This window comes from Pan paniscus, chromosome 8 (genome assembly GCF_029289425.2).
Source record: "Pan paniscus chromosome 8, NHGRI_mPanPan1-v2.0_pri, whole genome shotgun sequence".
NCBI classification, from domain to species: Eukaryota; Metazoa; Chordata; class Mammalia; order Primates; family Hominidae; genus Pan; species Pan paniscus.
In genome coordinates this window covers 80,787,147-80,810,705 of record NC_073257.2, presented here as the reverse complement: position 1 = coordinate 80,810,705, position 23,559 = coordinate 80,787,147, and the positions used below count along the sequence as shown (strand labels likewise).

Below are 23,559 nucleotides of genomic sequence, written 5' to 3'. Positions count from 1 at the left end.
TTGCAGTGAGCCGAGATTGAGCCACTGCACTCCAGCCTGGGCAACAGCCAGAGTCTGTCATTTCATGGAAGACAATTTTTCCACAGAGGTGGGGCCAGGGGCAGAGGTTTTGGGATGATTCGAGTACGTTACATTTATTGTGCACTTTATTTCTATTATTATTACATTGTAATATATAATAAAGTAATTATACAACTCATCATAATAAAGAATCAGTGGGAGCCCTGAGCTTGTTTTCCTAAAACTAGACGGTCCCATCTGGGGGTGAGGTGGGACAGTGACAGATCATCAAGCATCAGATTCTCATAAGGAGAGCACAACCTACATCCCTTGAATGTACAGTTGACAACAGGGTTTGCAGTCCTATGAGAGTCTAATCCCACTGCTGATCTGACAGAAGGCAGAGCTCAGGTGGTAATACTAGCAATGAGGAGTGGCTGTAAATACAGATGAAGCTTCACTTGCTCTCCTGCCACTCACCTTCTGCCATGAAGTCAGGTTCCTATTGGCCCATGGCTCAGGGGTTGGGGTCCCCTGGGTTAGTGCACTCTAGCCCAGGCAACACAGACAGATACCCAAAACAAGCTAGGGAAAAATACTAATAGAAAGTTGTTACCGAAATCTTTAAGCTACAGCATTTATATTTGCCTTCTTAAGGAAAACAAAAACAAAAACAAAAAAACTATACACTACAATTCTTTATATCACTGTCATTATTATTATATTAGAAAAGGTTTTAAAGAGAGGAAAAAGAAATCATCCCAATCCCACCAATAAGCCTAGTTACATTTCTCTCTTTTGGACTCACTATAGGAGAAGCCAGCTGCCACAACATGAGGACATATTCATTCCTTACCACTTAATAGACAAAGGAGTGAACAATTCAGAAATGGCTAACAGATATAGCTCAATAAATTGGTAACAACTATCAGCGCCAGATATTGGGAACCAATTGTGTGATTTATTTCAAATACACAAGGTACTATGGATAGGCCAGACACAAAAGAACAAAACAAAATAAAACTATACTGTTTGAGAAATATATAAGTAGCAGGGAAAGGTGGAAAGCAAGAAAATTATTAGCACAAAGCCCGGATGGGAGATTTATAACTGGGGCTTCTGAGAATCTAGTTTATTTTCTTTGTTTCTTTCTTTAAACAAACAAAAAAAAGAGATGTGGGGTCTTGCTATGTTGCTCAGGCTGGAGTGCAGTGGCTGGCTGTGGATTCACAGGAGCCACCATAGTACACTGTGACCTTGAACTCCTGGCCTCAACCTCTTGAGGTGATAAAAGAAAGACACTGTAGTTTCCTTCCTGCTCTCTTTTGATTCACTCACTCTGGGGGAAACCAAGCTGCTGTGTTATGAAAACATTTAAGATGAGGAGGAACCGAGGCCTCCAGCCAACAGCCATCAAAGAGCTAAGGCCTCCTGTAAGGGAGCTTGAAGTGGGTCTTCCAGCTGCACCACTCTCCCCCAGTCAAGTTTTCAGATGATTGCATCCTCATAGGAGCCTATGTCAGAAGCACCACTTGGATTCCTAACCCACTAAAACTGCAGGAGATAATACCTGTCTGTTATTCAAACATGAAGGCCTTCATGTTACTCATGGGCTAAAACCTCAGCTCCTCACTATGGCCTACAAAATCATTCACCTTTTTACCCCCACCTGGTTCTATTAATTATCTCCTTAATTTCGTTTTTCCTTTTTTGTTTTTTTTGAGACAGAGTCTCACTCTGTCTCCCAGGCTAGAGTGCAGAGGCACGATCTAGGCCCACTGCAACCTCCACCTCGGGGGTTCAAGCAATTCTCCTGCCTCAGCCTCCCAAGTAGCTGGGACTATAGGCTCGCGCCACCACGCCCGGCTAATTTTTTCTATTTTTAGTAGAGACGGGGTTTCACCATGTTAGCCAGGATAGGCTCGATCTCCTGACCTCTGGTGATCTGCCCCACTCGGCCTCCCATAGTGCTGGGATTACAGGCGTGAGCCACTGCGCCTGGCCTATCCCCTTAATTTCAACTGACTCTGCTTAGATTTTTTTTACTGGACTCTTATTTCTAAACCCAAGACCTTTGTTCTTGCTGTTTTCTCTGCTTAGGAATGCTACTTCCTGCATATCCTCTGCCTACTTAGCTCTTTTTTGTTTTTTGTCACTCCTTTCTCAGCTTAAATGTTCCCTCCCCCAAAAGGCATTCCCTGACAATCCATGCTTTTTTTTTTTTTTTTTTTTTTTGGAGACAGTTTTGCTCTTGTTGCCCAGGCTGGAGTGCAGTGGCCCGATCTTGGCTCACTACAACCTCCGCCTCCTGGGTTCAAGCGATTCTCCTGCCTCAGCCTCCCAAGTAGCTGGGACTACAGGTGCCCATCACCATGCCCAGCTAATTTATGTATTTTTAGTAGAGACGGGGTTTCACCATGTTGGCCAGGCTGATTTTGAACTCCTGACCTCTGGTGATCTGCCCGCCTCGGCCTCCCAAAGTGTTAGGATTACAGGCGTGAGCCACCGTGCTGGGCCGACAACCCACACTTAATGGGAAAACCCTGGGAAGATCCCCATGGGAAGAGAGAAACAAAGTAAGGAGACCATCGTTACTAAAGCAATATAAAATTAGAGTTAGTCTGTTGGACTAACTGTATTAGAGGATACACAAGAGAAATATGTACAAAAACAAGAAACATGTAAATTCTCCCTTAAATTCTACCTTAAAATGGTCCTAAAGGACAAAAGAAGGCATATGTAAATGTAAAGATGCAATATGTAGAATAGGAAGACTGAACATGAAATATATGTAAATTCTCCAAATTCTGTTAATATGATTCCAATAAAAATACCAGTAGGATTTTATTCTTGTAAAGAAACGTGGTGTTTATATACTAATATGAGAAAATAAACCAGAATAGTCAGACCACTTTTGAAAAATTAAAAGGAATTAGCCTATCAGACATGGAAACATTATAAAATCTAAATAATTAGAGCAATCTCATGCTGATTAAAGACAGTGATTTAACACAATAGGGAATTCTCACATATAAACAAATACACATCAATAATGAAGAGATGTACAATTAAATGAGTGGTGTTGGATAACTGAGTAGCCATCTGGAGAAGTGTACATAGCTACCAATACTCTAAACCAGGATAAATATAAAATACTTCATTATAGAAAAAAATAAAATCATTAAAATACTACAAAAGAAAATGAAAGATTTATAACCTACAAGTGGTAAAGATTTTTCTAATTAAGATAAAATACCCTAAAGCTATAAAAGATGAAAAAGCTGATTACAGTAAAAAAAAAATCTAACTGGTAAAACCACAACAAACTGAGAAAATATATTTGCAACTTTCATCACAAATGGCCAATTTACTTAAAAATCTATTTAAAAATCTGGCCCAGTACAGTAGCTCACGCCTGTAATCCCAGCACTTTAGGCGACTGAGGCGGGAGGATCACTTGAGCTCTCCACTAAAAAAAAAAAAAAAAAAAAAAAATTAGCCGGGTTTGGTGGCAAGTCTTAACTACTTGGAGGCTAAAGTGGAAAGATTGCTTGAGCCTGGGAGATCAAGGCTGCAGTGAGGTGTGATTGCACCACTGCAATCCAGCCGGGGCGACAAAGCCTGTCTCAAAAATTAAATAAATAAATGAATAAATAAAATAAAGATCACTCTGGCTATTGTAAATGTATAAATATCAGCTCTGGAATAACAAGCTTCAAAAAAAGGTATAAATAGGAAATACTTACCCACTTAGCAATTGGACACCCATGAGAGCTTTTCCCTTCTTTACCGGTGTACACTACTATTTCTATCCTTATTGCGTTTCCTTTTTGACCATACCTGAGTATAAAACACAGTGAAGGGAATGTACTAATTAATTGCAATCTGTACTTGAAGGCTTTGGCTTTGAACATCTTAATGTATATAAGATATAGATGTACAGAAGTTCAAAAATCAGACACTCTTCGTAATTTACTCTTGTTAAACATTTGCTTTTGTGTGGCAGGTATTTTAATTTGTTAACCAGTCCTACTCACTTATCCTCAAAGATCACTCTTTAAAAAATAGGCTGAGTGCCAGACAAGCAATGGGAATGTAGGGTATGCAGTGTCAAGGGTGGTAATTTGACCTATTTCTACCATTATGCGATATATAAAAAGTACTTCTGAGTTTATCAAAGACAACTAGTCTTGCTTTATGGGTGCTTTTATGTGCCCAACAGCTTATATGATGGGTGGCTCAGTAGGGACACGAGGACACCCCTCTTTTGTTGGGCCCTAAGAAACATCCAACTCATACTCCTGATCATTTTTCAATCACGGCGTTTGTTCTTAGAGATGATTTATCTCCGTTGAGTCAGATCCACAGTAAGAATGATTTTAACAGGGAAGCGTATTTCCTCACCTATTCTCCATGATTTCCCTGACAGCAGCAACACTTGGTCCTGCCCCAAGGTGTGTATAATATGGGCCTTTGTCTTTTTGTATAACTCGATCTGTGGAAGGAATAAGATTATTAGACCCAAAGCTTTACAGAATTGCATAGGGGACAGGAGAAGCTATTTTTATACTTTTTGTTCCCCCTCAATTCAGAACCATGAATCTTGACAAGGTTTTGGTAAGATTTGATAATTAAAGGCAAGGACAACAGCCCATGGAATTTAACTTTTAATGTTCCTTTCTTCCTGCCCCTAACGAATTCTTTCTTCCTCTGAAAATCAGAGGAGAAAAAAATATTTTAAGATGTGGGTCATATTTATACTCCTATCTCCTGCTTAAAAAAAAATCTGTATTAATTGAGGTGTAATACTAAAAGTTATCCAAGAACAATAAATGTTAAAGGTTGCCCTTAGAATCCTATTAAAATTGAGCAATCCCCCTTTTTTTTTGAGACAGAGTCTTGCTCTGTCGCCCAGGCTGGAGTGCAGTGGCGCGATCTCGGCTCACTGCAAGCTCCGCCTCCCGGGTTCACACCATTCTGCCTCAGCCTCCCAAGTAACTGGGACTATAGGCACCCGCCACCAGGCCCGGCTAATTTTTTTTTGTATTTTTTAGTAGAGACAGGGTTTCACCATGTTAGCCAGGATGGTCTCGATCTCCTGACCTTGTGCCTCCCAAAGTGCTGGGAAAATTGAGCAATTTCATTGCAGACAATTTATTCTACTATACATTTGCACAATTACAAAAGAATGTTCCTTGTTACAATTATTTGTAATATCAAAAAGAGAGCAAAACACTCAACATCTGTCAATAACATATGGTTTAAATAAATTATGGGATGTTTATATAGTGGAATACAATAAATCTATTGAAACAATAATATTTATAAAACATTTAAAAATCCACAATATCATTATATTAAAAAACCAAGTAGAAAGATTGTTTTAAATTTTTGTAAAAATGGAAACAAAATTAAAATCAATAATGTTCTTTTGTATAGAATGGGAGTATAGGAAGATGTTTGCGTCGTATTTCTGCACCACTTGAATTTTTGTGAGCATGAATTTTATGTTTCTTAAAAAATGCTATTTTAACTTGGCCCCTTAGACTCATGTGTAACAAGAATTACTGGGGAATTTCTGCGTTTCATGAATTTCTAGCCATGGTATACCTACACCAAAAAGTCATTTTCACTGGATGTCAAATACTAGGGGAATTACTTCTGTGGCTTCCTTTTTCACCTTTATTTTTTATTATTATTTTTTTGAGATGGCGTTTCACTCTTGTTGCCCAGGCTGGAGCACAGTGATGAGATCTTGGCTCACTGCAATCTTCGCCTCCTGGGTTCAAGCGATTCTCCTGTCTCAGCCTCCCAAGTAGCTGGGATTACAGGCATGCACCACCGTGCCTGGCTAATTTTGTACTTTTAGCTTCACCATGTTGGCCAGGCTGGTCTCGAACTCCTGACCTCAGGTGACCCACCCGCCTCCCCCTCCCAAAGTGCTGGGATTACAGGTGTGAGTCACGGCACCCAGCCTACTTCTGTGGCTTCTTAAGTAAGATACACTTGATAGATTTTATCTTATTCTTAGTGATCTACAGCAGTGATTCTGAACCAGGGGAATGTTGCCGCTAAGGGGACTCATGGAAATACCTGGAGACATTTTTGGTTGTGACAATTCGGCAGTTATGTGTGTGCATTACTACTGGCATCTAGTGGGTGGAAGATAGAGATGCTGCTAAACATCCCACAATGCACAGGACAGCTCCCCACAACAAAGAATTATGAAGGATAAAACACCAATACTGCTCAGTTTGCGGAATCCTAATCTAGAGATTATTTTGCTAGAACATAATTCCACCATGGAAATTCTTTACCCTCAGATATGGATGGTACTACTTGGGATGATTTGATAAAAAGTGACTGGGTAAGTAACTTTTTGTTTCTCTGTCTTTAAGTGCCTTTTTCTACACAATGAGCACAATAAACTCACATGTAATGATTTACTAATGACATGTTAGTGACAGTAGATAAAACAGCTGAGTCCCCTGCAGGTATTTATTCAACTTTGAATGCCTGGCTGTCTATTCCTATATGCTGTGACTAGTTATTTTGCATAAGGAAAGGGTCTTCAAACTAGACAATCATCCTTTTAGAACCATGCACATAGAAAAAGTAGTCTAGCTCAGGTATACAAACTTTAAAGGCACGTGTTTGTTGAACTACAGGCCTTATTTCCATTTGTAAGGATATTTAGAAAAGTGTTCTCTCCCTTTTTTTTTTTTTTGAGACGGAGTCTCGCTCTGTCACCCAGGCTGGAGTGCAGTGGCGTGATCTCGGCTCACTACAAGCTCTGCCTCCCAGTTCACGCCATTCTCCTGCCTCAGCCTCCCAAGTAGCTGGGACTACAGGCACCTGCCACCATGCCTGGCTAATTTTTTGTATTTTTTAGTAGAGACAGGGTTTCACCGTGTTAGCCAGGATGGTCTCATCTCCTGACCTCGTGATCTGCCCGCCTCGGCCTCCCAAAGTGCTGGGGTTACAGGCGTGAGCCACTGCACCCAGCCGAAAAGTGTTCTCTCTTTTATAATTCACCTTTATTAAGCACCAGAGTGTACGTTATAAGGATAGGTTCTGGAGTTGAGACTGCTGTCTCTGAGTCCCAGTTCAGTTACTGGATAGCTATGAAATTCTCTGTGCTTCAGTTTCTGCATTTGTATAATGGGGATAATAAGCCTTCTCTTTGAAGAGCTGCTGTGAAAATAACAAGTCAAGGCAAGCACAATATCAGACTTGTAGTAAGATCTCCAGAATGGAAGCCATTATGATGATTACTTTCTTCGCTCCTTAATTCAAGAAACTTTTTCTTCCAATTCAACTCCACACAGACAGCATTGTCACTCTTTCCAAATTGTGAGATTCTTCTCAGAACAGCCTATCCTTGATAACTGGCACATTGCAGTTTGTCAAAACTGTGTGTTAGCTGGTGTGGTGGTTCATGTCTGTAATCCCAGCACTTTAGGAAGCTGAGGCACGAGGATCACTTGAGCCCAGGAGTTCAAGACCAGTCTGAGAAACAAAGTGAGACCTCATATCCACAAACAAAACAAAAACCTAAAAAACACTGTGTATTGAACAATGAGCAGAGAAATGGAAGGATATTATTTCAGAACAACAAGTGTACTTTGGAAAGACAAGAATTCAATATTATTACTACACAACACTATATTTTCTACTGTTGTTAAAAAATCAGTGTGATATACCTAGCCTCCCTATGGAACCACCTGCTTCTAATAAAAACATCACCTTTGGTCAAGGCAAATCTTGAGTCTTTGTGATTTGGAGCCATATTTTAAGTAAGACTTCCAATAACTAAACCTATTTGGATGAGGTTCAAAACAGATTTTTCACAAAATTTATTCTAACATAGTTGTATGGTAAACAAAGTAATGGGGCTTCAAGCAGCCTAACGAACTTTAATGACACAATCTATTGAATTTCCCTATTTTTTTACAGCTATATTAGAGTCAACAGGTTTCTTAGAAGAGTGCTTACCTGAAATTTGGCCATAGACAGTAACTAATCAGTACAGGATTCAAATTAAGCTTTCACATGTTTCAAATACTGAGGAAATTTCTCATAAGGTCTGCCTGAGAATCTTTACCCAGCAAGATTTTCTCAGGGCTTTTAACACACTAATAAAACTAATTGGTTCAGAATGTTCTCTTTCAATGACTCCTAAGGCACAAAAATGTAGAAATACATTGGTTAGGGATCAGTCCATGAGTCAGCTATTAGCACATGACTCATGTTAGCACACTGGTTATTCTTCGATTTTTTGAAATAGGAAATCAGGATTAAACAAATTTGTTAAAATATGTTAAAATTCAGAAAGGCTTATGAATTCTTCAAGTGGCCAAGATTATGGAATTTCTTTATACATAAGTACACTTTGTATTGCAGAGAAATAGAAATATATTATTCCAGAATATCAAGTGCTCTTTGGACAAAAAAAGACAGTATTAGATCTTGTACTGGATAGAGCGTAAAAGCACTAGACACTGAAAAAGACATAAACCAGCTTCAATTCTAGAGTAGGACGGCAACTGCCAGCTATATATTTTATAACTGTTAACTTATACATATGTTTTACATTCTCTATATGTATCTTCTATCTCACACACACAAAAATATAATGAAAGGCTTGTAAGTTGAAATTTTTTTGAATATAGGAAGAATAAACAAACTGTAATAAACTATTAAGTTATTTCTTTCTTTCTTTTTTTTTTAAGACAGGGTCTTGCTCTGTTGCCCAAGCTGGAGGGGAGTGGCACAATCTTGGCTCACTGTAACCTCCACCTCCCAGGTTCAAGTGATTCTCCTGCCTCAGCCAACCGAGTAGCTGGGATTGCAGGTGTGCACCACCATGCTCAACTAATTTTTGAATTTTAAGTAGATACAGGGTTTCACCATGTTGGCCAGGCTAGTATCGAACTCTTGACCTCAAGTGATCCATCTGACTCGGCCTCCCAAAATGTTGGGATTACAGGCAAGAGCCATTGCGCCTGGCCTAAGAAATTCATTCTTATGCTACGCACAATAAATTGACAGACATTCAACATTGAGAGATATATCAGCCTATTTTTCCACTTGAGCGGGTTTACCTTTTCCAAGTTTGTTTTTCCAAATTATGAGTTGAATTTTCCATTCTTGTGGCAGAACCAAAAGTTCCCACAGAAAAATGGTTATAGATTTACTTAATCCATCTTAGTTAGAATAAGAATGGGGAAAAAATATCACACAAAAAAGATGAATCAGAATTTGCTTCAGTCATGATTGAGGTAATTTGTGCAGGTGAAATAAGAACACATCCACACAAGTACTCACCAAGACAGCTGCAGGTGGGCAGTTCAGAATCTTTAGTTATAGACACTAGGTTTTTTGTAGGGTTAGTAAAGAAGTTCATGGCATAATCATTAAAATTTTTCTGTGCACTGTCCACTGTGGAAAACTCTGATGTTCCAAAACTGGATGAACAGACTTCCTCTTCACTTTTGGTAGAAACCACTGTAATTCCACCTGAACACACTACATTTACATTCCTGAGAGTTAGTGCTGACTCCGGTAAGGGTGTTTCATGAGAGATACCAGGCAATGTTGGCAGTCTGTGATGCATGAGTTGCTCCTTAACAACCTGCTGAAACCGTATTTGGTCATCGCCTGCCATCACGTTAGCACACTGGTTAGGTGGAGAGGAGGGCTGGGTCAAAGGATGGGCTTTCTGATTGGCATTCACCGTTAACTGTACCTGAGAATTATAAGCTTTATCAGTGAATGCCTTCCCGTTGGATTCCGTTTTAAGATGAAATAAGCTGAGTGAATCCAATGGTTCAACCTTCACCTTTTCCTCTGCTGATTCAGGATATCTCTGTAATTTTATCTGAGTGAGTGGTGGAAATACTGTTTTGGGTTGCATAATGGACCTCGTTTGAGCCAGTGGTTTCCATATTTTGGTCGAGGAAGAAATTTTCCCAAATACAGTAGGAAAATCATGTGGACAAAATTGCCCAAAATTTTGAAATTTCGATGCTATCCAAATGTCGCATATTGTGCCATACATATAGGACAACTTTTCCCACTTCTGCCGATCATTTTCTTGATAACTTACAACTGTGGGCTTCTTTTTCCGCCGATCTCTTGATGGGGTGGATTTTGTCTTTTTCTGGGTTGGGTTCTTTTGTTTTGTTAATGATGAACCATGATTATTGTGTACACTTGAAGGTGGTTTCTGTTGTATTGTGCCCTTCTCCTGATTGTATTTTTGCTGTACATTACATGTGACAAGGCTTGTTGGTGTACTTTCAACTTTTTTGTCCTCTGGTTTTATATAATTGATCTTAATTATCGAAGCAAGTTGTGTCAACTGTGTTGCAACATCTTCCTCAATTTGGGTATGGGTTGCATCCTGACATGATAGATCATCTGAGTCCAATTTTTTGCTGCTGTCCAGTAACTGGTTGCAATACTCCACTTCATTATTTCTTGGTGGCAACTGATGCAAATCATTGGAACAATTGTCAAGAGTAATTATCCCTTGAGCAATACTTTTATTGGTGTCAATCTTGGATGAATTTGATTTTGGTATAAAAAGAGATAATGAATTTGTGACTTTTGAATATTCATGTGACTTTGTGGATGCTTGGTTAGTAGCTGAGTTGATATGTGAGTTGGAAAGGGTAGTAGTTTGCCCATTGAAAACCACCGTGTTGCATGAACTTTGTTTTTCCAAAGATGGACAGTGATTAAGTTTTGGTGGCTCTCCCTGTAAGTTTGGGTCTTGGAGGTCTTTTCTTACAGTGTAGAGGATAGCTTTGCAGCTATTAAGCAAACTGGCTGTTCTCTGCTCTGATTCTTCATCCTTCTCTGACTTTGATGGGGAGGAATTCTCTGATGGGGCTTCTGAGAGTTGAGTCAGGGCCTCTATGGCTACCACTTGCTCCAATGTTAATCTCCTATCTTTCATTAACGATAAGAGACTTGGTTGAACGGGAGATCCATCTTTTGGTTCTTTACTTGGTATATTATCAGGAGTTTTTGGTTGATCACCTTCATTGTGTATACTAGCATGATGATTTATGATGGAGTGTGAAGAATGTGGAATGGAACTGCAGTTAAAGCCAGGCTGCTGGAATACTAAAACGTTACTTCTCCCCTTGAGATGATCACAACTCATATCAGTAGCAACAGAGCTCATAGCGTTATTATGGTTTGCAGTGTCTTTTAGGAATTTATAAGAATTGTTTTCCAATGTCTTGCCGAATTCTTCAATATTGAATTTTTTAAATGAAACATTTGTTTCAGCTGGTAAGCAGTGTACATGTTTAATGCCATTTCTTACGGTTTGTACAAACAATTTTGGAGATTTGGTTCGTTTCTTGTCAACTTCAGAGTTTTTCGATTTTTCAGCTTCTGGGACATTAGCACTAAAATCTCCTTTCACGTGATCAGTTAACTGTGATTTCTTGTTTTGTGTCCACTTCTCCACCTCGATGCCTGTCATGCTGTCTTCATTTTTAGTTACATTTTCAACAGTATGTGGGTTCAATTCCAATTTTTGTTCTTCCCCATGACCACATCTACTGTAGTCCATGGATTCTGACTTGGGGCCATTTACTGGTTTGTTTTCAAAATCTGCCTGTAAAATACAGAAATTACTTATGTCATCTACTTAAATATCTGAATAACAGCCATAGAAGATTAAAATTTAATAGCAACTAAATGTAAAGCCCCTGTGGATACAGCCTAAAATATTACTTTTGCTTTTCACACATTCAGCGAAGTCATAAAATACCAAAAGGACATAATATACAAAAAGAAAAGACAACTAGGCTAGGCATAGTGACTCACACCTGTAATCGCAGCGCTTTGGGAGGACAAGATGGGAGGATCGCTTGAGCCCAGGAATTCAAGACCAGCCTGAGCAAGATGGTGAAACCCAGTCTCTACCAAAAATACAAAAAAAATTAGTCAGGTGTGGTGATGCACACCTGCGGCCCCAGCTACCCGGGAGGCTGATGGTGACAGCATCGCTTCAGCACAGGAGGTGGAGGTTCCAATGAGCCAGGACTGTGCTACTATACTCCAGCCTGGGTGACAAAGTGAGACCTCTTCTCCAAGAAACAAAATCAAAGGCCAGGGGTGGTGGCTCATGCCTGTAATCCTAGCACTTTGGGAGGCCAAGGTGGGCGGATCACAAGGTCAGGAGTTCAAGACCAGCGTGGCCAATATGGTGAAACCCTGTCTCTACTAAAAATACAAAAATTAGCAGGACGTGGTGGTGCGCACCTGTAGTCCCAGCTACTTGGGAGGCAGAAGCACAAGAATCGCTTGAACCTGGGAGGCAGAGGTTGCAGTGAGCCAAGATCATGCCACTGTACTCCAGCCTGGGTGACTGAGTGAGACTCTGTCTCAAAAAAAATAAAAAATAAAAAAATAAACTACTTTTACATCGGTAGTGTTCATTAGGCAATATCTATTTTATTTATTTTTTATTTTATGTTTTAAATAATTAATTTTTTTTCAGACGGGGTCTTGCTCTGTTGCCCAGGCTGGAGTGCAGTTGTGTGATCTCAGATCACTGCAACGTCTGCCTCCCGGGTTCAAGCAATTTTCCTCCTCAGCCTCCCAAGTAGCTGGGATTACAGCCACCACACTCAGCTAATTTTTGTATTTTTAATAGAGATGGGGTTTCACAATGTTGGCCAGGCTGGTCTTGGACTCCTGACCTCTGGTGATCTGCCCGCCTCAGCCTCCCAAAGTGCTGGCATTACAGGTGTGAGCCACCGTGCACAGCCATACCTATTATTTTGATACAAACTGTTTTCAAGTAGAACATACACATAGAAAGGTGTACAAATCATAAGTATATAGCTTGTTAAGTTTTCACAAAATGAGCTGTTAAGTATACTTGTAGTCCATTCTCACTGTATAGTAAGTTCACTGATTAAATACATAACAATGTTATTTTTTCTGCTGGACATGGGCATTGTGTTATTTTTAGTGTTTGGGTCTTTAGAGTAACTGCTATAGTTTCAATTTCTTTCTTTCTTTCATTTTTTTTTTTTTTTTTTTTTGAGACAGGGTCTCACTCTGTCACCCAGGCTGGAGTGCGGTGGTACAATCACAGTTCACCGTGGCTTCAACCTCCCAGGCTTAGATGATCCTCCCAGCTCAGCCTCCCGAGTAGCTGGGACCACAGGCACATACCACCATGCCTGGCTAATTTTTTTGTATTTGTTGTAGAGACAGGATATCACCATGTTGCCCAGGCTGGTCTCAAAACTCCTGGATTCAAGTGGTCTGCTCACCTTGACCTCCCAAAGTGCTGGGATTACAGACACGAGCCACTGCACCCAACCTAATTTTTCTTATTGAGATGAATTTACATGACATGAAATCCATCACTTTACAGTTGCAAAGTGTACAATACAGCTGGGTGCAGTAGCGCATACCTGTAATCCTAGCACTTTGGGAGGCCTAGACAAGCAGATCACCTGAGATCAGGAGTTCAAGACCAGCCTGCCCAACAGGGCAAAACCCCGTCTCTCTACTAAAAATACAAAAATTAGCTGGGCGTGGTGGACGGTGCCTGTAATCCCAGCTACTCAGGAGGCTGAGGCAGGAGAATCGCTTGAACCCGGGAGGCAGAGATTGCAGTGAGCCAAGATTGTGCTGCTACACTCCACCTTAGGCAATAGGAGTGAAACTCCATCTCAAAAAAAAAAAAAAAAAGAATGTACAATTCAGTGGTTTTTAGTTTATTTGTACTGTTGTACAACATAGCCATTCTCTACTTCCAGAGCATTTTCAAAACCCCAAAGAGAAATGCTGTGCCCTGTTTAAGCAATCACTCCCTATTCCCTCCTCTAATCCTTATTTATCTACTTTATTTTCTTTTTTTTTGAGACAAGGTCTCACTCTGTTCCCCAGGCTGGAGTGCAGTGGCACGATAACGGCTCACTCTGTAGCCTCGAACTCCCAGGTTCAAGTTATCCTTCCATCTCACCCTTCTGAGTAGCTGGGTCTACAGGCGCCTGTAACCACATCTGGTTAATTTACATTTTTCCTATTTTTTGTAGAGACAGGGTCTCTCTATGTTGCCAAGCCTGATTTTGAAGTGCTGGGCTGAAGCAAGTCTCCTGCCTCAGCTCTAGAGAAGCTGGGACTACAGACTAATTTTGTAAAACCTTGAAACAGCTCATCAGACATACCACAGGAATTGAGACAGTGGAGTGTTCCCATTGATACCAATTGTAAAAAGAATGATAACTCCAATTACACAGTGTATACACATTTGAAAACTTCATGTTGTACATGATAAATATACACAATATTTATTTGTAAATTTAGTAAAAGAATAAATGAAAAAACAAAGAGCCGCATGCAGTGGCATGAACCTGTAGTCCTACCTACTGGGGAGGCTGAAGCCAGAGGATCCCTTGAGACTGGGAGTTCAAGGCTGCAGTGAGATACTATTATGCCACTGTTCCCCAGCCAGGTTAAAAGAATGAGACATCGTCTCAATAAATAAATAAATAGGCCAGGTGCGGTGGCTCATGACTGTAATCCCAGCACTTTGGGAGGCAAACGTGAGCGGATCATGAGGTCAGGAGATCGAGACCATCTTGACCAATATGGTGAAACCCTGTCTCTACTAAAACACACAAAAAAATTAGCCGGGCAGGATGGCGTACGCCTGTAGTCCCAGGTACTCGAGAGGCTGAGGCAGGGGAATCGCTTGAACCCGGGAGGCGGAGACTGCAGTGAGCCGAGATCGTGCCACTGCACTCCAGCCTGAGAGTCTGTCTCAAAAAAAATAAATAAATAAAATAAAATAAATAAATAAATAAATAAATGGTAACCTCCTGGGAATAGGAGACCACTAGACTAGGTTGCCTAAGGAGATGTGAACTGGCCTAGGTCACAAACATAGAAATTCAAAACTATAACTGATCAGTGGTGGAATCACTGCACTCCAGCCTGAGCAACAAAGTGACACCCTGCCTCTCAGGCAGGAGAATCCCTTGAACCCAGGAGGTGGAGGTTGCAGTGAGCCGAGATCGTGCCATTACACTCTAGCCTGGGCAACAAGAGCGAAACTCCAACTCAAAAAGAAAAAAAAGAATAAAAATGTCTAAGATTAAACAGATTATCATGTTGCCAAAAGACACACTGTTTACACCAAGGTTCGGCGAACTTTTCTGTAAAGGGTCAGATAGTAAATATTTTAGGCTTCATGTGCCATACAACCTGTCACAACTACTCCTGTTGTATCTAGTAAGCAGCCTCAAAAATAATATGCAAACTAATGAGTGTAGTAGTATTGCAATAAGACTATGGACACTAAAATGCGACCATCATATAAATATCATATAAATATTACATAAATATTTTTACTTACATAATATCATTACATAAAAATCATATAAATATTGTATAAATATTACATGTCACATACATACACAAGAGATGTAAGAAAAATAATATTTAGGCTGGGTGGTGGCTCACACCTGTAATCCCAGCACTTTGGGAGGCCAAGGCGGGCAGATCACGAGGTCAGGAGATAGAGACCATCCTGGCTAACACGGTGAAACCCCATCTCTACTAAAATACAAAAAAATTAGCCGGGTGTGGTGGCAGGTGCCTGTAGTCCCAGCTACTTGGGAGGCTGAGGCAGGAGAATGGCGTGAACCTGGGAAGTGGAGCCTGCAGTGAGCCTAGATAGCGCCACTGCACTCCAGCCTGGGCGACAGAACAAGACTCCATCTCAAAAAAAAAAAAAGAAAGAAAGAAAGAAAGAAAAAGAATATTTAGGCCAAGCACAGTGGCTCACGAGTACAGGAGATCAAGACCAGCCTGGCCAAGATGGTGAAACCCCGTCTCTACTAAAAATAAAAAAATTAGCTGGACACGGTGGCAGGCGCCTATAATCCCAGCAACTCGGAAGGCTGAGGCAGGAGAATCACTTGAACCTGGCGGGCAGAGGTTGCAATGAGCCGAGATTGAGCCACTGCACTCCAGCCTGGGCGACAGAGTGAGACTCCCTCTCAGAAAAAAAAAAAAATTTAAGGTAGAGAAAGTCTTCCGCTATAAAATAAATGACAGACAGGGCATGTCAGCTTCCGCCTGTAATCCCAGCACTTTGGGAGGTCGAGGCAGGCGGATCACCTGAGGTCAGGAGTTCAAGACCAGCCTGACCAACATGGTGAAACCCCGGTTCTACTAAAAAGACAAAAATTACCTGGCGAGGTGACACATGCCTGTAATTCCAGCTACTCGGATGGCTAAAGCATGAAAATCGCTTGAACTCGGGAGGAGGAGGTTGCAGTGAGCCGAGATAGCACCACTCCACTCCAGCCTGGGCGACAGGGCGAGCCTCCATCTTAAAAAAATAAAAAGTTACTAGTGTTTAACACTAATAGGATTGCAGAAAGAGGAGTCTTATTTTTTGACTTGATACTTTTAATTTTACAGATGCGCATATCCAAGAACACTGAGAATTTCAGTGTATGTATTTCTCTATAGGAAAGATCTTGAGGTCCTTCTAAGATTTATGTACAGAAAGGGCGGGGCATGGTGGCTCACGCCTGTATTCCCAGCACTTTGGAAGGCCGTGGCAGGCAGACTTGACTCCAGCATGCTTGAAGTTTGAAACCAGCCTGGGTGACATAGTGAAACTCGGTCTCTACTAAAAAATTAGCCAAGCGTGGTGGTGCACGCCTATAGTCCCATCTACTTGGGAGGCTGAAGCGGGAGGATCACGTGAACCTGGGAGGCGCAGGTTCCAGTGAGCCCAGTGTGAACCACTGCACTGCAGCCTGGGCGAGAGACCCTGTCTAAAATAATACTAATAATAATAATAGTAGTAATAATAATAGTAATAGTAATCTTTGAGACGGAGTCTTGCTCTGTCACCCGAGCTGGAGTGCAGTGGCAAGATCTCAGCTCACTGCAACCTCTGCCTCCCAGGTTCAAGTGATTCTCCCGCCTCAGCCACCTGAGTAGCTGGGATTACAGGCTCACAGGACCACACCCAACTAAATTTTGTATTTTTAGTAGGGACTGGGTTTTGCCATGTTGGCCAGGCTGGTCTCGCACTCCTGACCTCACTACACTCTAGCCTGAGCAACAGAGTGAAACTCTGTCTTAAAAGAAAAAAAAAGAAAGAAAGAAAAGAAAATCTTCATAAGACATTCACATTAATTAATGAGCTTAATTAAGAACCCTTGAACTTTTTTATTAGTTATATTTCATATCACTTTTAAAAATTATCCTAAGACGAGAACTTGCTCTGGGACCATCCTACCCACCCTGAAGCAAGAATAATGTTGAACTCCTTAGATCAAGTCTGGGTCTAGTAGTTCCTACGCCCTCTCCATTTTCTCATTTTTCCAGATTCCCATTGTCTTGATAATCTTATACCCAGTCTAAAGGAGCAATGTGGTGTTTTATTCTGAAATAACTGAGTCATTTGAACAGAATCTGACTATAGCCCCTCCACCACACACAAACACACACACACACACACACACACAAACTCCATACATGCAGTATTTCCTGTATCAAGAAACAGCTACTCCAAAAACAACAACAACCCATAAAGAAACAGCTACTCAAATCATATAGAAAAATAAAGCCTTTCGAAGTCTGTTCATTGACATGGTCAAGTAAGACCTTTACTAGAGGTAGCTCAGGGTTTGTCAACTGTTTTTCATCTTCACCAATAACCATTCCCTCCAGGCTTTTTTAGACATTTTTTTCCCTAATAACCCTCTCCGTGAAATTTTAATACCACGGACATACCATTTGGGTACTGTGACCCAACTGTAATGTCTCAGATTGTCCTCCACTCACCAACATCCAATTTTCATTTCTCTTGAGAATGCATAAAGTAAATATATCAAATTGTTGAGGAAAGACCAAATTATTAACAAAGTATTATGTGAAACACTACAATGGGCAGACCACAAAGTATTTGTCTAATCAGAAATGACACTGTCAGGACCTATGCTGTCAGCCTGAAAACTGAGTGTTTGTGGAAAAAACTCAGAGACAACCACTGGTGCTTTCATAATGTTGACTTTAAGATATTCACTTCCTCCCACTGACACTACTAAGAAGTATAGAGGTCAGGCCCTGTTCTGCAACCAACCACCATACAGTGCCCAGTACCACTGGCCATTTAATTAAACCAAATTTAAATAAAAAGAAAAGATTGGCTGGTCATGGTGGCTCACGCCTGTAATCCCAACAGTTTGGAAGCTGCAGTGAGTGGGTCACTTGAGGTAAGGAGTTCAAGACCAGCCTGGCCAACATGGCAAAACCCTGGCTCTACGAAAACTACAAAAATTAGCCAGGCGAGGTGGCACATGCCTGTAATCCCAGCTACTTTGGAGGCTGAGGTACTAGAATCTTTTTTTTTTTTTTGAGACGGAGTCTCACTCTGTCACCCATGCTGGAGTGTAGTGGCGCCATCTTGGCTCACTGCAACCATCTCCCAGGTTCAAGTGATTCTCCTGCCTCAGCCTCCTGAGTAGCTAGAATTACAGGTGTGCCCTACCACACTGGGCTAATTTTTATATTTTTACTAGAGACAGGGTTTGCCATGTTGGCCTCCCAAAATGCTGGGATTACAAGGTGTGAGCCACTGTGCCCGACCACGAGATCTCTTGAACCTGGAAGGCAGAGGTTGCAATAAGCCAAGATGGCACCACAGCACTCCAGCCTGAGGGCGAGAGAATGAGGCTCTGTCTTTAAAAAAAAAAAAAAGAATAGGAAACAACTGGCTACCCACCAAAGATTCACCTAAGGAGAAATCTAAAATGAACATTTAAGGCAAAAGCAACAAAAATCTCTTCAAAGAAGACCTGTACAACAGTTTTTCCCAAAGTTTTTCCAACAACCTTATTTTCCCAAAGAAGTGAAATGAACTAATTTGACTAGTTCAGAATTTCAGCCATCAATTTATTTTTCTTTTTTTAGGGATAAAAAGAAAGCTGGCCAGGAGCAGTGAATCATGCCTATAATCCCAGAACTTTGGGAGGCCGAATCACCAGAGGTCAGGAGTTCGAGACCAGCCTGACCAACACAGTGAAAACCCATCTCTACTAAAAACACAAAAATTAGCGGAACATGGTGGTACGTGCCTGTAATCCCAGCTACTTGGGAGGCTGAGGCAGGAGAATCACTTGAACCCGGAAGGCAGAGGTTGCAGTGAGCCGAGATTGCACCACTGCACTCCAGCCTGGGTGACAGAGCAAGACTCTGTCACACACACTCACACACACACACACACAAGAGTAAAATAAGAGAAAACAAAAGTCAGCTGCTAAACCAAGTGTCGAATACCTAATATTCTTGGAGCTTTGCCTCTGATCCGTTTCCCTACTGACTACAGCCATCAGCTGAGAGATTCGAAGTCCACAGAAAGTCAGGGTCAAAGAAAGTGCTGCCCCAAAAGTGGATCTGAGAAACTGTGTGACCCTAGACTCCACTCTCCTTACCTTGGTGATGTAGGGCCTCATGGCTCCTCCATATCTAGGCTGGATGGGAGCCACAGCAGAGGCTTCAGAAGTTTCCAGAATCTCTTCACTAGAGCCAGGCTTCTTTCCTTTTCACTTTATCACCGAGGCTGTAGTGCAGTAAGAGGATCACAGCTCACTACAGTCTCGATCTCTCAGGCTCAAGGGATCCCCTGAAGCTCAGCTACTTTTGCTTTTGTAGAGACAAGGTCTCACTCTGTTGCCCAGGCTAGTAGTGTCAAATTCCTGGGCTAAAGATATCCTCCTGCCTTGGCCTCCCAAAGTGCTGGGATTACTTTGATATTCTAATTTTCTCATTCCTACCCCAAACGAGAACTCCACCCTCATCTGTCCAGGGCTTCTTAGAACTCACAAGAAATCCTTTCAAATCAGGGCTGGGGTGAAGGGCAGAGGGGAAGTTGAGCAGGTTGTTAATTGAGGGAGGGATCAAAAACCTCTATTTAATTTTTTTTAACATGCAAATTGAAGATTGGCTCCAAATGTGTAGAAAATCATGACTGACCTAAGAGTTAATGCTCTCTGTTCACAAGTATTCCTGGCTATCTTCCTTTTTCTTTGGGGCTATGAGCCAGTATAATTTATTCCCAAAGGAGGAAAAACCTTCTAAGACCACCCAATCTGCCTCAAACTGTCATTCTACCAATTTCCCTCCTTATTCAAATATCTTGAACTTCTACCAAATTATAATTGAATTATCAGTCAGATTCAATCATTTCTTAAATACCACGGACTTAACTTGCCATGACCCCTTAATGGTCTGGTTTGTAGACCTCCAAGGAGAATTTTCACTTAAAACTCTCTAAAATGTAGATCTTCCTTGAAGCTTCACTCTCACACCTCTTGGCCCCTTGATGAGCCTACTCCTAGAGGACTCTACTTTATTTTCACTTCGTTGTTTTGTTTTTGGTAGAGACTGAGTCTCGGTTTGTTGCCTAGGCTGGTCTGTAAACTTCTGAGCTCACGTGATCCGCCTGCCTCAGCCTCCCAAAAGGCTGGGATTACAGGCATATGCCACCTTGCCCAGGCCCTAGAGGACTCTAAAGCAAAACCTACTACCTTCTCATTCTTCACACTTACCATGAACAATCCCCCACCCATGCTTAAGGTTAATAACCAACTCTGGTGATTAGGGTATTATTCTTTTCAGTATCTTAGCTATTTTATATATTTTTAAGAACATGGGTTTGGCAGGAATCAAACAACAAACTTTGGAGCAGAGCTAGTAATAACATGTATTAAAGAAGTTCATTGTGAGGATTAAATGAATCAATGTATTCCTATAAACTGTGGGTTGTTGTTTCTGTTAAGAGACAGGGTCTTGCTATGTTGCCCAGGCTGGTCTCAAACTCCTGGGCTCAAGCAGTCCTCTCACTTTAGCTTCCCAAAGTGCTGGGATTACAGGTGTGAGACAGCAGACCCAGCCAAATTGCTGGACTTTAGTATATGTTGAAATGAACTGACTTATTTAAAGGAAAAATGCCTATTAGATAGGCATTTTTCTACTTGTCCTCCAACATTTGAGAAAAACCTTTCCTTTTCTACTTGTCCTCCAACATTTGAGAAAAACCTAGTAATTCCAGTCTCAAACTCACAATTAATAAAAGAATATTGGAAAAAAAATATATATTATATATATATATTGGGCCAGGCATGGTGGCTCATGCCTGTAATCCCAGCACTTTGGGAGGCTGAGGTGGGCGGATCACGAGGTCAGGTGTTCCAGACCAGCCTGGCCAACATGGTGAAACCCAGTCTCTACTAAAATATACAAAATATACAACCAAGTCTCTACTAAAAATACAAAAATTAGCCAGGCATGGTGGCACACACCTGTAATCCCAGCTACACAGGAGGCTGAGGCAGGAGAATTGCTTGAATCTGGGAGGCGGAGGATGCAGTGAGCTATCACAGCACCGCACTCCAGCCTGGGCGACAGAGTGAGACTGCATCTCAAAACAAACAAACAAACAAAAAAGAACATTTATGAATACCTATTATTATGTACTGAAAATTTACTACTTGCCAGGTATCATTATGAACAGTACTTCATAGGAATTCTCTCATTTGCATCTCCCACTAAGTAATATTAGTATTTCCACTCACTGAACATTTCTTATTCAGATCAGTATCAAGAGCCAGGCCTCAAACCAGAGGTCTAACAACAAGGTCCTAGTGTCTAACCCCCAGGCACTGTTTTAAAATTAACAATTCAGTAGCAAATAGTAAGTGTTAACATTCACAATGAATTCCACTGGATACTAATGCTAACTAAGATGCACTGAATTAAAGTTACAATGAATTAAAGTTACTTCTTTTGGTAGTTTACTTTCTTAGATTGTATGGATTATCAAATTTCCAAATCCACTGGCCTGTTTTATTCATTTGTGTGTGAAAGGATGTTAACTGTGAGTTGTAGGAGTATAGCATTGCTATTCAAAATATTACCATCTTATGTCCAAAATCAATATTTACAGTACACACTGAGTTCAGAGCAAGCTGCTAGGGAAAATGGGTAAATTTAGAACTCAATTTAGAATCCAATCCTTAGCTAGTTGCGGTGGCTCATGCCTGTAATGCCAGCCAGCACTTTGGGAGGCCTAGACAAGAGGATTGCTTGAGTCCAGGAGATCAAGAACAGCCTAGGCAACATGGTGAAACCCCGTATCTACAAAAAATTAAAAAATCAGCCAGGTGTAGTGGCGTGCCTGAAGTCCTAGCTGCTCAAGAGGCTGAGGCAGGAGAATCGCTTGAGCCCAGCTGGTCAAAGCTGCAGTGAGCTGAGAGTGAGACTGTTTCTCACAAAAATAATCCATTCCTTGAGGATGTGGTCTAAGGTCATGGTCCATTTTCCCTCCAAATATTCCTTGGACTACAAACCCTCCTCATTTCTCTATAATCCTGATATGTTCTATATTTTTACCTTTTTCATCATATTTTATACTTTCATATAACTGGGAGACTAAGATCCAGTGAAAACTTATTAGCATTAAAAAATACCCCAGGGCTGGGCACCGTGGCTCATGCCTGCAATCCCAGCACTTTGGAAGGCCAAGGTGAGCGGATCACTTGAGGTCAGGACCAGCGTGGGGTTTCACCTTCAGTATGGTGAAACCCTATCTCTACAAAAAATATTACAAGTAATGGCAAAAACCGCAGTTACTTTTGCACCAACCTAATACAAAAATTAGCCAGGCATAGTGGTGCATGCCTGCCGTCCCAGCTACTCAGGAGGCTAAAGTGGAAGGGATCACTGGAGTCTGGGAGGCAGAGTTTGCAGTGAACCGTGGTCACACCACTGTACTCCAGCCTGGGTGACAGAGGAAGACCGTCTCTCAAAAAACAAAACAAGACAATAAAAAAAAAAACCCCAGTATAAATTTCCATATTAATTTTTAAAAAACCAAATTAAAAGACCATACAAATATAGATTAATCAGACAAGATTAAATCACACTAGTTTTACAAATAAGGTTTATGTTCACTCATACCGTAAAGGCTCAATATAGAAGGCAGACTTCAACAACCCTTTGTTTTTTTGTTTTTGTTTTTGTTTTTTTTGAGATGAGGTCTCACTCTGTCACCCACGGTGGAATGCTGTGGGGCAATCTTGGCTCACTGCAACCTCCACCTCCTGGGTTCAAGTGATTGTCCTGCCTCAGCCTCACTAGTAGCTGGGATTACAGGCGCCCACCACCACGCCCAGCTAATTTTTGTATTTTTAGTAGAGACGGGGTTTCACCACGTTAGACAAGCTGCTCTCGAACTCCTGACCTCAGGTGATCTGTCCTTTTTTTTTTAAATTCAAATACCATTTAAATGCTCCTTAAGAGTTCAGGAGATTCTTCCTATGACAAATCTGGTTTTCTTAAGACAATTTTGTTTTCTTTTTTTTTTTGAAAGGGAATCTGGCTCTGTCGCCCAGGCTGGAGTGCAGTGGCGGGATCTCGGCTCACTGCAAGCTCCGCCTCCCGGGTTCACGCCATTCTCCTGCCTCAGCCTCCTGAGTAGCTAGGACTACA

At 41.2% G+C, this 23,559-nt stretch overlaps 1 protein-coding gene across 4 annotated transcripts in view; it reads right to left on the bottom strand.

The window, feature by feature from the left end:
• Positions 1-23,559, bottom strand: part of TET1 (tet methylcytosine dioxygenase 1) — a 140,568-nt gene that overhangs the window by 42,755 nt on the left and 74,254 nt on the right. For 3 of the 4 annotated variants that reach the window (XM_034930687.3, XM_003846041.5, XM_055092916.1), the window contains 3 exons: positions 9,328-11,635; positions 4,405-4,495; positions 3,747-3,840 (listed from right to left, as the gene is read on the bottom strand). In XM_034930687.3, coding sequence (XP_034786578.1) covers positions 3,747-3,840; positions 4,405-4,495; positions 9,328-11,635 — 2,493 coding nt within the window. The remainder of the gene's footprint in view (positions 1-3,746; positions 3,841-4,404; positions 4,496-9,327; positions 11,636-23,559) is intronic. The other variant, XM_055092917.1, reaches the window with a different exon arrangement.